General features: G+C 48.3%; 1 protein-coding gene across 1 annotated transcript in view; it reads right to left on the bottom strand.

Annotated features, from left to right (window-relative positions):
- Window positions 1-1,288, bottom strand: part of SORCS3 (sortilin related VPS10 domain containing receptor 3) — a 633,389-nt gene extending 632,101 nt beyond the window's left edge. Inside the window, exon 1 of the mRNA XM_086377568.1 lies at window positions 614-1,288. Within this exon, the coding sequence (XP_086233694.1) occupies window positions 614-1,240 (627 nt within the window). The 5' untranslated portion in view covers window positions 1,241-1,288. The remainder of the gene's footprint in view (window positions 1-613) is intronic.
- Window positions 1,289-15,458: the final 14,170 nt, after the last annotated feature.

The raw sequence follows: 15,458 nt of genomic DNA, 5'->3' as shown, positions 1-15,458 counted from the left end.
TAAGTGGGGCGGGCAGGAGTAGTCTGAATGGCACCATCTCCTGGTTCTTTCCTGTGGTTGGAGGAGAGAGGGGAACCCCGGGCAGTCGGAGTCAGCCAGCCTGTCCAGCGGTTCTTTCCCCAAATCAGTATACTTCCCCGCCCAAAAATTCACGCGCACACCCACACCTCACAGGACAACTGATTCCCCAAGCCGAGCACCAAAGAAAGTGATCACTGATCCCGATAAGGCACCTCTTTTCCCCTCTTCCCTCCAGACAGCCCCAATCTTAGAGTCTTGGAAGGGTCTTAGGTAAACAAATTCACACAGTCTTACAACAAACTCCGCTAACCTGTTGGGGGCGTGGGGAAAGCGGAAGGGTCTTAGGGTCTTGGAAGGGTCTTAGGTAAACAAATTCACACAGTCTTACAACAAACTCCGCTAACCTGTTGGGGGCGTGGGGAAAGCGGGATGCACCAGACTAAAAGTCGAGGAGCCCCCTGCTCCTGCCTTCACCTCAACCCAGGGCAACTATCTGCCCCTCCTTCCAGCCCCCCCTACCCCACCTCAGCCCACCCCCCATTTTCCTTTGCTGTCGGGAGACCGTGAGCTCCGCAGCCGGGTGGATACTCACACTGCTGTTGTGTCCCGACCAGTGCACCATGGCTTGGTTGTGAGCCGAGTCCCCGGTCAGCGCGAACGAGGTGCTGGGTAACCGGAGCTCTTCAGCCGCTGAACCCGCGGTCCGTGGTGCCTTCACCTCCTCCCGGAGACCCTTGGCCAGAGGGCGGCTTCCTTTGGAACCATCGGCTAAGACAGTAGCCCGGGCATCCCCGTGTTCCAGGGCACTGGGGGGCTGCGCCCGACGACTCCTCCTCACGCCGCTAGGCTTGCCAGGAGTCGAGATGCCCGGTCCCCACCGCGAGCTTGCTGGAGACAGCCCTCCGGCTTCTCTTTGCTTCTTTCCGCCGCTGCCACTGCTTGGCTGGGGCAGCGGCTCTGGTCCCGGCCGGCGCTCCAGTGCGGCGCCTCTCCGTACAGTCGCCAGCTCCTCCGGCCACTGGCTTGCCACTGCCAGCGGTGAGAGACGAGGCAGCGCGGGGGACAGCGAAGCCAGAGCCGCTAGGCGCCCGGGACCGCCCGTGGTGTCCCAAGTGATCTCGGCGCCGGCCAGGACCCACGTCGACAGAAGCAGGAGGCCGGTCCGGGCGAGGGGCGCCCCGGGCCAGCCTGCAGCGCGCTCGGTGCGCGCCGCCTCCATCCCGCTGCGGCTGCCGCGGCTCGGGCTGGCAAGTGTGTGGCGCCCGCCGAGGTGCGGGTCCGGCGCGGGGGGTGTGCGCTGCGCGCGCCGGCGAGCGAGCAAAATGAGTGTGTGTCGGGGGAGTGGGGAGGGGGCGGCCGGGAAGGAGGTGGCTCGGCCTGGTGCGCCTTGCTGGTCCTCTCCACTCTTCGCTCCTGGCTCTCGATAGCAGGCTCTCTCCTCCACAGGGTGATTCCAAAACCCGAGAAAAATTAATAAATACCCCGTAGGTGCTTTTTCATTTTCTTAAAACAAGATTCCCCCAAAATCTTCCCCGCTGAGCTGCTCCAGAAATTTTGTCAAAAGGAGTATTCAAAGGTAATAAGAAAATCCTCTTTTAAAATATGAAAAGCAACCCCAATCCAGGAGGAGAGGCTGGCGACGGACCCCAGTCCGGAGTCTCTCTGAAACCCAGCCTCCAACCTGCTCTCGGTGAAGAGTTGGGAGCCGCTTCTGGCCGCGTTTAGGGGGGTTACTCTTCGGGCATGCTGTGGGGGCGGGAGATGGCGCTCAGGGAAGGTTGGGGGAGGTTCTCGCGGGAGGAGGAGGAGTAAAGTGTTTTCAGCGCCAACTGTTCAGGTTGGGGAGCCTAAGGGGAGCCCGGAGTCTTCGTGCAGAGAGGCAGCTTGCGGAAGCCGAGCGCGGGAGGGACTGGGGACTCCGCTCCGGGCTCCCCAGCCTATCCTTCCCGCCACCCCCACTTCTACCCAGTGCCTCCGCCCGGTGCAGGGGCGCGGGGAGTGCGTGCGTGCGCGTGCGTGAGGGGAGGCTAGGGGTGCGCCCGAGGCTGGCGGGCGGGCACCCGGGTGGGGGTACCTGGCTGAACTAGGGGTGCCTGGGTGTGCGGGGGCGTGCGACTCTGTGCGTGCGCGTTTGCACGCGTATCTGTGCGTGTTAGTGTGAGCAATGGAGTGTGGGGGCAGGGAGGGGTGCGCTCGGGCTGTGGGCACGTGTGGATCAGGCACGGGCTGTGTTTGCATTTCCATGAACCTGTGAGTCGTCAGAAAGGCAATATTGAGAGTAAGGCGGGCGGTTCTGGACCGCCCGTTCCTCCAAGGCGCCCCGCTCACCCATAGGCCCCCATCGCCTGTGGACGTAAGCTGATTGTTGCTAGAACCTCCGGGAGGGTCGGAAGAGAGAACTAGGAGGCGCTGGCAGCCCGGTCTGGGGGTTGCCAGCTCCTCCCGGATTCGCCAGCTCTTCTTCCCAGGATCCCAGCTGGAGCTGGGGAAAGACAGTCGTCCAGCTCCTACCCGGAGGACGAGAGCCCATCTTTCCGCCTGCGATTATGAGATTGCTCCCTCATCTCTCCAGATTCATTACTAAAAGGGCTCAGTTGTTCTCTCAAAGTGTCGGGCTGCCAATTAGAGGGTCCCGGCCAGCGCCGCGCAGGCCTGGGGATCAGTCCCCACTGTCCCCAGCTGCAGAAGCACAGCCGGGCCGCGTGGAACTCAGCCTGGGCTGGGACTCTTCCCGACCGAAGGGAAGGGGAGATTCGGGGTGAGCTGGAGAGAGGAAGCTAGACCCAAAGACAACCTGAAGATGTAGTTTACAGGCTCTGGGGCCAGAAGTATAGCAGCGGCTGCTGCGAGGAGCTCCGGGAATTTCTAGGGGTTGAAAAGACCTAGATGCGTGGAACGGGAGGAGGGGCTATTAAGAAAGGAGTAGGATGGAGGGAGTCTTCTGGAATCGATAGAAGAGTTCTCTTGTGGGAGACGGTTAAAGCGGGGGTGAGGGGGCTGCAAGGAGAGGGAAGGAAAGAAAGGTGGAAGGAAAGCTTTAAAAAGGGCGGAGGGGCAGGGGGGTTGCAGACAAAGACGGAGACAGCGGGGAGGTGACGAAGTGGTGGAGAGAAGGCGAAATACTGGTGCAAAAAGAAAGGGGAGAGCAAAGAAGAGGCAAAAGAGAGCCACAGGAGGGTCAAGAGGGATGCGGAGAACAGAGGCGCCTGGGATCAGAGCCTGCCAAGGATAGAGACAACCTGCGGTTCCCAGGAGCCGCCACCAGACCCCTTGTGAACTTGCTTTAACGCCCGTCCGCCAGGAGCTGAAATGCAAATTGGGAACCGAGGAGGCTAGGCCAGAGAACCACACCGATGACCACGTACGTCCCACTCAGAATGAGACTGGTCCTTGGAGTCTGTGGGTTTCCAAAGACCATGGCGATCCGCAGCCCCAAGAAAAGTTCCGGCACTGAAGGCTGAGATGGGCTCAGAATCAGGCTCTGGACCCGAGCCGGCAATCCGCAGGTTCCCAGCGCCCCTGCCGGGGAAGGCCTGGCACTGCAGCCGGAGCCGAAGCTCTGGACTTGCGGGGGGATGGGAAGCCTCCCCTCTGCTTGGGCTCTGAGCAAAGCTGGTAGATGTCAGAGTGGAAGAGCTGGGTCTGGACTGTTAGATAGGACTGCCGGACCAGAGGCGCACATAACCCAGGGAGGGTCCGGCCTTCCAAGCCCCAGGCCCAGAGGGGAGGTGGGCTATCCAAGCCTCCTGCGGTCCCCCGTGGAGGGCAGTTGTCTGCAAGAGCAAAGCTGGGGTCTCTCATCTTTCTCTCCCACCCAGATGCAGCCCACAGAAAGGTCCCATCCTCAAGGTGGACTTGTGGATACGTGGCTATGAAATATTTGTTTGGGAAAAAATGGATAATAGACTCCAGATGCAACATTTTCATGTCTTTTCCTGCACCAGTCCCTCCTCTTGGCTTCCTCCATTCATTAGCACAGCCTCTCCTATCTTCTGTCTCTCCCTACTTCACCCCTTGCCTAACAATCCTTGCCCTCTGCGCTGTGCTGCCCCTCCCTCTGCAGCCGCTCATTTCCCATCAGCCTTCTCTAGTGTCCAGACCTCTGCAGGCCTCTCCTTCCTCACCAACCTCTCTCTGCTGGACTTTCTACAACCTGACATCTGCCTGCAGGTGACTCATCAAAGCCGTATCCCAACATACACCGCCAGTGGCTCCCTGAGACAGCGGGCCCAGCAGCCTCTGCTTCGCGCATTTGCAAATGTGTTCCGTTTGGAAAGATCTCCCTTGGTCTACATGGTACCCAGGTCCTTCTGGGTTCTCTCTGACCAACCTTAGTCAAGTTTGCCAGCCTCTCTTCTTCATTATACGTCTTAAATGTGGAGCCTCAATCTCCATCATCTCCCTAATTCTCTGTACCTGGTTCTCATTCCACCTTCTCTCCATGAGTAAGCCCCACGTTCTCATCCATTTCTGTGCTTCTTTAACAATCACCAGTGCATTAACTCCTGAATATACAACCCTACTCCGTCCTCTCCTGTGAGCTTCCTATCCAAATTCCCTTTTGCATGTCCACATTGAAAACCATCCACATCAATTTCTAAAAACCATCCCCAGTACCTCAGTTATGCAGACAAGACATTTAACATGTAACCTTAGCTCTTCCCTCTTTTAATCCCCACATCCAGGAGAATCACTGCAAAGTCCTATTTAAAAAACCTTTTTACCTGTCCTTTTCTGTTCCCAGGGTCACTGCCTTAGATCTGAACTTCATCATCTCTTGTAGGACTTTGCTATAGTTTCCTGTCTTTTCCTGCTCTTCAGCACTTTGTTTCTCCAAGCCACCCTCTCCACTGTCCATCTGTGCTGTCCAGTATAAACATGTGAGCCACAAAGGTAATTTAAAATTTTCTGGTAGCCTCATTTTAAAAAGTAAGAAGAAACTAATGAGATTCATATTTATGATATATTTCATTGAGCTAAATATATCCAAAATATTTTCATTTAAACTTATAATCAACAGAAAAAGTATTGAAGTATGTTTACATATTTTTGTACTAAGTCTTCAAAAATCCAGTGTATATTTTACACTTATGAAAGTGAAAGTCTATCAGTCATGTCCAACTCTTTGCAACTTCATGGACTATACAGTCCATGGAATTCTCCAGGCCAGAATACTGGAGTGGGTAGCTTTTTCCCTTCTCCAGGGGATCTTCCCAACCCAAGGATCAAACCCAGGTCTCCTGCATTGCACATGGATTCTTTACCAGCTAAGTCACAAGGTAAGTCCCATTTTATACTTATAGCACATCCCAGCTCAGACTAGCTACATTTCAAGTACTCAGTAACCACATGTGACTAATGGCTATTTTTTTAGACAGCACAGTTCCAAGCTCCATGCTGTTGGCGGAAATACACTCTTAAACAGAAGGAAGATGATGTCATAGATTGCTGTCCTCAAAAATTGATTGTCGACTATTGTCCACAAAGTCCAAACTTTTTAGAATGGTGCCCAACAGTCCAGGCATTCCCTCACCTCCAGGAACTTGATTATTGTCTTTCTTAAGCCTGTAATCTGTCCTCTGCCACAGTTTCTGTTCTGGTTTGGTTTAAATGCCAACTCTTCCATGAACCCAGCCCCCACTATCCCATAATGCCTCATACTGTATCCATTATTATCATTAATGCATCATCTTCATCGTCATCATCACCAAATTCTTTGTCTTCCTGCTCTAAGATGGGAGTTGTTAAATATTTATCTGGAGTTTAAAAGAGAGGGCTCCTATGTCCTTTGCTGGCATAATCCCTACTGCAGCTGAGAAAGGCAGGTTGGGAGCCAAGATTAGCCCTCACCCAGTCCCAGTGGGGACAGCAAAGAAGCCCTCATGAGGAATACATTTTCCCTCTGGGTTTCTAGCCTGTTACAAACAACTGGAGAAAATAAAGTGTTTGCTATAAGTTATCCATGAGAGTACCTTAAACATCACCCTAATATGGCTTCTTTCAGGTTTTTTTTTTTTAACCATCACAGTGCAATAACACTCAGGGAAATTGCACTTTCTCTCCCATCACAAATGTACACACGTGCACACGCTCACACACAGTCTTCCAACCCCTTAATAATCTAACAAATATCTTGCCACCAGCACCCACAGCTGGCACATATAGGGAAGCGTCGCAATTATGCATATTTCTCATACTTTACAACATGTTCAGCATTCATTTGAGGATCTAAAGACAAATTCCTCATAAAACTCAGAGCCAGGAAAAAATTGGATTTCTCCTGTGAAGCTGACATACCAACATCTCCTAAAGGCTTTCTTAAAATGGCTTTGTCTTCTCACTCTGTCCTCTTGTCTCACTAGGCAGGCTGAGTATCATGTTCACTTGCTCTAATAGTCTTCAGAACAAGATCTTTATCCTCTGCTCCCCTTTTATGAAATACTGTTTGTTTTTATTGTTTGATATCCTTTGGTCATACTATATTTGCGCATTGTTGATAAGCCACTTCATATCCTTTTAAGAACTAAATAGGAAATTAATTAATTGATTAACATCAAAACAACAGTCCACATTGTAACTCTGGAGTTCTACAGAGGAAATGATTATAAAGCAAAACCTGAAATGCAGATGAAAGCAGTTAGACCACTGAAATCAGGACTTAACACAATAGTAGGAAGAACTGTGCAGAAAACAAGAACTGTCTGTTTTGCTTAATGCTCTATCTTCAAGCACCTGGCCCAATACCTGGCAAAGCACTGACCCTCAATAAATGTGCAATAAAAGATAAAACAGGTGAATGTCAATAATAACACTTCTGCTGCAACTACTGATCTTTTGCTTTTAGCATATGCATACTTTCTAAAGAAGCAAAAACTCGGAGATTTGACTAACACTGTTCCCTACCACAGGTGACCATCTGCCCAGCAGTCACAGGTGTAGGTAGTACATTAGGAATCTTGCCTCAAAAGGCACCAAAAATTTTATGATGAGGGAAACTGGAAAAGAAAGAAGAAAAGCAGAGGAAAGAAGGCAGGAAAGAACAACCTGAAAACCGACATTTAGCCCAGGCTTTCTTTACATCAGGCTCTAGGTCTTCTATGCCCACTGCTTCATTTAATTCTGACAAAGTCATTGTTCTCAGTTCCAATCAACAGACTGAGAAGCAAAAATGTATACAGGTGAAGCAGTGATGAGAAGTGGTCATGGTGATGGTAATGATGAGCATTAACATATGATGAGATAACTCTGAACCAGATGTGTGGTAAGGACCCATCAGCATTCCAGCAGAGTGATTTAAGAGTTCAGACTTTGGAGCTAAATTTCTGTGTTCACATTCCACCATGCCAAACACCAGTGGTGTGATTTTAAACAAATGACTTAACCTCTTTGCACCTCTATTGTTGTTCAGTCGCTCATCTGCAAATAGGGATAGTGAAAATTCTTACTGATAGAATCTTCAGTTCAGTTCAGTTCAGTCACTCAGTCGTGTCTGACTCTTTGCGACCCCATGCATCGCAGCACACCAGGCCTCCCTGTCCATCACCATCTCCCAGAATTTACTCAAACTCATGTCCATCAAGTCAGTGATGCCATCCAGCCATCTCATCCTCTGTCGTCCCCTTCTCCTCCTGCCCCCAATCCCTCCCAGCATCAGTGTCTTTTCCAATGAGTCAACTCTTCGCATGAGGTGGCCAAAGTACTGGAGTTTCAGCTTCAACATCAGTCCTTCCAATGAACACCCAGGACTGATCTCCCTTAGGATGGACTGGTTGGATCTCCTTGCAGTCCAAGGGACTCTCAAGAGTCTTCTCCAACACCACAGTTCAAAAGCATCCATTCTTCGGCACTCAGCTTTCTTCACAGTACAACTCTCACATCCATACATGACCACTGGAAAAACCACAGTCTTGACTAAACAGACCTTTGTTGGCAAAGTAATGTCTCTGCTTTTTAATATGCTATCTAGGTTGGTCATAACTTTCCTTCCAAGGAATAAACGTCTTTTAATTTCATGGCTGCAATCACCATCTGCAGTGATTTTGGAGCCCAAAAAAATAAAGTCTGACACTGTTTCCACTGTTTCCCCATCTATTTGCCATGAAGTGATGGGACCGGATGCCATGATCTTAGTTTTCTGAATGTTGAGCTTTAAGCCAACTTTTTCATTCTCCTCTTTCACTTTCATCAAGAAGGTCTTTAGTTCCTCTTCACTTTCTGCCATAAGGGTGGTGTTATCTGCATATCTGAGGTTATTGATATTTCTCCCAGCAATCTTGATTCCAGCTTGTGCTTCTTCCAGCCCAACAGTTCTCATGATAGTTAAATAAGCAGGGTGAAAATATACAGCCTTGACGTGCTCCTTTTCCTGTTTGGAACCGTAGTGAACATTAAATGAATTAATGTACATACATTAAACATTAAGCAGTTAAACAAGGTGTGGTACCAATACAGTGCTTTATTAAGTCTGGCTATAAATGTCCTTACTCTTGTTAATAGTCTGTGGAGGCCAGTATTTTATGCCCATTTTACAGATGAGGAAACTTTGATTCAGACAAGTTGGGTAGCATACCTTGTGAGCGACAGAACTAGGGGTTTGAATCCGGATCTGTTTGACATAAGGGCTAAGCTCTTGCACAGTGGTCTCTACTGTCTTCCTACCCCAGGAAGATCACATAACATGCCCTAGAAAATATTTGTATTCAGGTCTATTTGGCTCCAAAGCTTTGTGCTCTTTCTGCTGCATCACCTGTCTTCCCACCCAAGCACACACCATAAGGACTAACCTGGTAGCTGATACTCACTGAGCATATGGCTCCTATAACATGCCTAGCAATTTAAGAAGAGGTTAGTGATTTGGTTGGTGGTGTTCTTGTCTTTAAATGGCACCCCCTAGTAAGGCAGTGATTATGGTAGTCAGTGAATTCCAGGCGTGCATTCAAGTAGCGAGTTCAGGTTTGAAGAAGTCAAGTCAACAGTGGAAAATGAACAACATCCAGGAAAGCACATACCCATTAAGCTACAGAAAGTCATCAGCAACTTTGTCAACATTTTCCCCAATGTCATGCCTCCAAAAGAAAAGAGCAAAAGGGCAAAAATCTAAGGAGGTGAATGCAATTGGGAAAGAAGATTTGAAGGAAAAAGGGTGTTTTTTTTTTTATTCTCCCCATTGCTCTAAAAGTAATGCTGTCTTTCTTAAAGAAAAGGTGGTCTCTGTAAAACAACATGGAAAATGAAAGCTTCCAACTGAGACCCTTGGCACTGGTGAGAGGATGAGCCAGAAGAATAAGCATATGAAGCTGAGAAAGCACAGTTTGAGAGGTTGGAGGGGAATCCATAGAGCGTGGCATCATGAAGCAAGGGAAATGAGTGTTTTATAAAGAGTGGGCTGTGTTACCAAGTGCTCCTGGGTCAGTTCACAAGCCCCCAAGCTCAGAACAGACTGCATCCTGCTGGATCTCAAATACCATCCTAGACAAGGGGACCAGGAGGAGGACACCTGCTTCCACCGCAGCCTCCTGACCCAAGTTCTGACCTTAGCCACAAAGACCAGACATGTATTTTTTAAGGCAAATGTGTTGATCTAGGTATTACAAGAAGCAAATGACACAACAGGATTAGACCTGCAAGCCCTGTAAGGGGAAACGAGAGGGAGCCAGGAGCAGTGGCTGAGAAAGCCACCAGCCCAACATGCATGGAGGAAAGAGGGAAGGGAAGAAGGAAAGTTGGGTGAAAGAATCTTGGTTACTGTGCATCCTTAGAAAGTGTGGCAAGACAGAGGGGAGTCTCAAGTCGGAGTCACTCCTTGAGGAGTTCTCTAGCTCCCAGAAGCAGGCCTGCCATGGTACCCATGCCACACCTGGCCCTGGCTTGGAGCGGCCTCTGGGAAACACAGCTTGGGCACTAATGTGGTCATGGATTTTAGAGCGCCACTGCTGGGGCATTGGTCAATTAGGCATTATTCAGCTTTTCATTCTAAAAGAAGGTATTCTAACATTATCCCCACAGGGTGGTTTTGAGAAGTCAATGAATGATATATGTAAAAGCTTAACCTAGTGCCTAATGAACCTAACAGGCTCTTCTTAAATGCTTATAAAATGAATAAAAGAGTAATTGAATGAATGAACAGAAGACAAACAGGAGATCTGAGTAATTGAAGTAGAATATCTCACAGTAGAAAGGCAGGGAATTTTCTAGGAGAGGTGGAGATGAGGCTATGAAAGGATTTAAAATGTAGTCTTGGCTTTCCCAGTGCTAGCTGAGAAAATTTTAACAAGTCTCCTGGTTATGACAGAGGAAAGAAAATCCACTTCACTGAATTTGAGGATTAGAGGAAAGAATATACAAGGAAGCAACAAGCAAACTTACAGAGCGACATAAAAGGAAAGGTGTGGCCTGCTGTTGTAGGTGACATCCACGTACTTACAGAGCTCATCTCTTTAGACTGGATCCAAGACAATCCCCATTTCAGATTTCTAGAATCCAGTATTTGCTTGCTGCTGCTGCTACTGCTGCTAAGTCACTTCAGTCGTGTCCGACTCTGTGTGACCCCATAGACAGCAGCCCACCAGGCTCCCCCATCACTGGGATTCTCCACGCAAGAACATTGGAGTGGGTTGCCATTTCCTTCTCCAATGAATGAAAGTGAAAAGTGAAAGTGAAGTCACTCAGTCGTGTCCGACCCTTAGCGACCCCATGGACTGCAGCCTACCAGGCTCCTCCATCCATGGGATTTTCCAGGCAAGAGTATGGAGTGGGGTGCCATTGCCTTCTCCAGTATTTGCTTAGAGAAAGTCTTTGTGGCATTCAGCCTCCCTTTCTTTTCCCATGACTTATAGTTCTGTGCTCTCCAAAGAATTTTATACAGAAAGAGCATCTAATTCATCCTTCAATGTTGATGTCTTAATTGTCCCCTTCCTGGGTGTATAATTGCTACTGCTACTGCTAAGTCGCTTCAGTCATGTCCGACTCTGTGCGACCCCATAGACGGCAGCCAACCAGGCTCCCCGGTCCCTGGGATTCTCCAGGCAAGAACACTGGAGTGGGTTGCCATTTCCTTCTCCAATGCATAGAAGTGAAAGTGAAGTCGCTCAGTCGTGTCCAACTCTTCGACCCCATGGACTGCAGCCTACAAGGCTCCTCCATCCATGGGATTTTCCAGGCAAGAGTACTGGAGTGGGGTGCCATTGCCTTGTCTGGGGAGTGTGATATTTGCCTTTAAAAAGACACCAGCAGATGCTTACCAAGTTTAACAAGGGGAATAGACCACCAGGTGAAACTCCAGGCAGCAGTGACAGTGAGATCCCAGCAGAGCTGTCCTGTGCCCCAGCGATACCACTGTTGGGTTCAGGCCCAGAGAGCAGGGAAGAAAATAGGACTGGAGGTGAAATGGAAAAGCAAAGAGGAGACAAGAGAAGGGTGAGAAAAGGAGAGAGAGACGAGGTCCCTGGATGGTGGTAGTGGGAATATTGGGGAGAAAAAGACTAAACAGATAAGCTTTCAGGTCCTGGAGATGGGACATGATTTCCTGGGAGAGTCCAGTGGGCAAGCAAGGATTCTGGATCCAAACAAGTTCAAATCCGAGTTCTGCCTTTCTAGCTGTGTGACACTGCGTTTCTCCATCTGTAGATGTCAATAGTTCCTATCTCAATGAGTTTTTGAGGATCCAATGAGGCAATGCCTAAATAGTGCCTGACACATAAGTAGCACTTTATAAATTACTATTAGACCCTCTTTACCTCCCCTCTCTAATTCCCCTCTTCATCCCCGCCAAAACATATGTTCCATCTGCCCAATGATCATTTCTTTCTTGAGAAGTCAAAGCTTTTATTCCCATGATGAGATTGCAGAATTAGAGGGCAAATCACCTCTTACAAAAGGCCTCAGGGGCTACCTCCATGCTGTGACTCTGAACAATGGCATGCACCCCACCTCCTCCCAGAGTCCTGGGAGGTGGTCAGATCCAGACCCCCAGTGCTCAGAGAACTTAAACCCACCCTCCAAAGCTAAGAAGAGGGAGGACTGGGAGATTTTCTCTTAGAGCAAATTTGGGTCCAAGAGAAGCAAGAAAGAGTGGTCTGGGTGGAGAAACCAAGGGGGAAGGGCCCCCCAGAGTTTGAACAGCGAAAGAGAGACGAGGCTGCAGCTCAGAGCCTCACCCGGAAGGACAGGAAACCCTCAAGGATGACCTGAGGCTGTTTGAGAAGTGAGGATGAGACCAGAAGGAGATGTACGGCGGATGGCTTGCGGTCCTCCCGCCCCACACTCAGGGGTCATGACCCTTTCACTCATCCCAGAGCCAGAATCAGGAGCCAGCCTGAGCCCTAAGAGAGCTGGCAGTTCTGAGGAAATAGTGTGGCAGAGAGAGCAGAGCTGAAAATAAATATAGCCTCAAAACAAACATGTGGTTTACAGCCCAGCAGAGACCACAGGGGAGGTCACAGAAACCAGAGTCCAGGTGAGATTCCCCCACTGAGGACCACGCAGGGTGTTCCCCGAGCTGCTCCTGTGCCCAGGGGCCCAGGCTCGCTCTGCCGCAGGTTCTCTGCCGGCACTGCTCATCCCTTCCCTGTCCACCTAGTATGCTCTCCATCTTCCTTCAGATCCTAGGTCAACCTTCACCTCCTTCAGGGAGCTTCCCCTGACCTCAAGAGCCCCTTCCCCTCTCCTTAGCGTGACCACATGCCCCAGTTCAGGCCACTTTCCCAGCCTAATTAGTAATAGTACCCCTGTTTACTCTCAGAAGTGTCCCAGTTTGAGCAATAAATTATGTGGTCACCCACTCTGCCTATTACAGGCTTTCCTAGGACTATCTGCCTCTTCTTTAAAGCATTATTATAGTTGAATTTGGGCTTTGCTGGTGGTTCAGTGGCAAAGAATCTGCCTGTAATGCAAGAGACCTGGGTTCCATCCCTGGGTTGGGAAGATCCCCTGGAGGAGGGCATGGCAACCCACTCTAGTATTCTTGCCTGGAGAATCCCATGGACAGAGGAGCCTGGCAGGCCATAGTCCACAGGGTAACAGAGTCGGACACTACTGCAAGCAACTGAGCAGGCAGGCATAGTTGAATTTCTGCTGTGTTTGTATAGAGATTAAATTAATGCTTTTCTCTTCCAGAATACTGTAAACCCCATCAGCAAAAGGATCATACACATTTTTAGTTACACTTCTAATTTTGAGATAACTGTAGAATTCCATGCAGTTGTAAGAAATAACAGAAAGGGATCCCAGTTCCCCCCAAAGGTAACATCTTACCGAAGTACATTGTAACATCACCAGCATGTTGATGCTGAAACAGTCAAGCTGCAGAATATTTCCATCACCACAGGGCCCTCAAGTTGCCATCTGAGAGCCACACCCATTTCCATCCTGTCTCCAATCTCTCCTTAACCCCTGGCAACCATTAAACTGTTCTCAATACTGTATATTTGTCATTTCAAGAATGCTATATACATGGAATCATATTGGGATTGGCTTTTCTCACTTAGCCTAATTCTCTGGAGCTTCATGCAATTTGTTATTTGTTTTTGTCAATAGTTTATTCTTTTATATAGCTGGGTTGTACTCTATGGAATGGATGTTTCATAATCTGTTTAACCTATTGAAGGACATTTGAGTTTTCTCCAGGTTTGGGTTATAAGGTCAAAGCTTCCGTAAATATTCATGTACAGGTTTTTCTGTGAAGGTTAATTTTTCTTTTCTCTGGAATAAATGCCTAAAGTACAATTGCTCAGTCTTATGGTGGTTGCATCGGAGAAGGCAATGGCACCCCACTCCAGTACTCTTGCCTAGAGCCTGGTAGGCTGCAGTCCACGGGGTCACTAAGAGTCAGACACGACTAAGCGACTTCACTTTGACTTTTCACTTTCATGCATTGGAGAAGGCAATGGCACCCCACTCCAGTACTCTTGCCTGGAGCCTGGTGGGCTGCAGTCCATGACTCTCGCTAAGAGTCAGACATGACTAAACGACTTCACTTTGACTTTTCACTTTCATGCGTTGGAGAAGGCAATGGCACCCCACTCCATTGTTCTTGCCTGGAGAATCCCAGAGATAGGGGAACCTGGTAAGCTGCCATCTATGGGGTCACACAGAGTCGGACACAACCAAAGTGACATTAGCAGCAGCAGCAGCAGCATGGTGGTTGCAAATTTAGTTTGGGGTTTTTTTTTTTCCTTTTTTTTTTAAACAAACTGCCAAAGTGTTTTCCAGGGTGGCTGTACTGTTTTACATCCCCACCAGCAATGGGTGAGGGATCCAGTTTCTCAGAATCTTCTCCAGCATTAGGTGTTCTCCCTAGGTTCCCTCATTTTAGCCATGCTGGTGGGTGGCTAAGGCAATCACTTTGTGGCTTTAATTTGCATTTCCCTAATGGCAATGCTGTTGAACATCTTTTGATGTCCTGTTTGTCATCTGCATGTTCACTCAGGTGAAATGTCTCTTCATATCTTTTGCCCATTTTCTGATTGGATTAGTTTGTTTGCCTGTTGAGGTTTGAAAGTTCTGTATGTATTCTTGATTGCTCTTGCTGGATATGTCGTTTGAAAATGTTTTCTTCCAGTCTATGGCTTGCCTTCTCATCCTCTTAACAGGATCTTCCACAGAGCAGAACTTTTCAACTGTAATGGAGTCCAATTTATCACTTTTTCTTTTATGGATCATAGTTTTAATGTCATTAGTACTTTTTGCCTAGCCTTAGATTTTGAAGATTTTCTACTATGATTTTTTCTAAACGTTTTACAGTTTACATTTTACATTTAAGTTCATGATCCATTTTTAAAATTTATTTTATTCAAGTATAGTTGATTTACAATGTTATATTAGTTTCTGCTGTACAGCAAAGTGATTCAGTTTTACATATGTGCACATGCTTTTTCTGATTCACTGGGAAAGACCTTGATGCTGGGAAAGATTGAAGGCAGGAGGAGAAGGAGACGACAGAGGATGAGATGGGTGGATGGCATCACCGACTCAATGGCCATGAGCGTAAGCAAGCTACAGGAGTTGGTGATGGACAGGGAATCCTGGTGTGCTACAGTCTATGGGGTCACAAAGAGCCAGACATGACTAAGAAACTCAACTGAACTGAACATGCTTTTTCATGTTCTTTTCCATTATGGTTTGTTGCAAGATATTGACTATAATTCCCTCTGCTATACCGTAGGACACTGTTGCTTATCTGTTCCACATAGAATGGTTTCTGTCTGCTAATCCCAAACTCCCAGTCCATCCCTATGGCACCTCTTCTTCCCTGTGCCAACTACAAGCCTGCCCTCTGTTTTATAGATAAGTGCACCTGCATCATATTTTACATTCCTCACGTAAGTGTCCTGATTCATTTTTATTTAGCTTTTGTATAAGGTATGAGATAGTTTGAGGTTCATTTGTATAGCTATAGATATCCAATTGCTCCAGCATTATTTGTTGAAAAGCTATCTTTC

This window comes from Bos grunniens, chromosome 26 (genome assembly GCF_055505025.1).
Source record: "Bos grunniens cultivar Pamir isolate PY7600 chromosome 26, Bosgru_T2T1.0, whole genome shotgun sequence".
In the NCBI taxonomy this organism is placed as follows: domain Eukaryota; kingdom Metazoa; phylum Chordata; class Mammalia; order Artiodactyla; family Bovidae; genus Bos; species Bos grunniens.
Note: the sequence above shows the minus strand (reverse complement) of the source record. Positions and strands in the feature narration are given on the sequence as shown.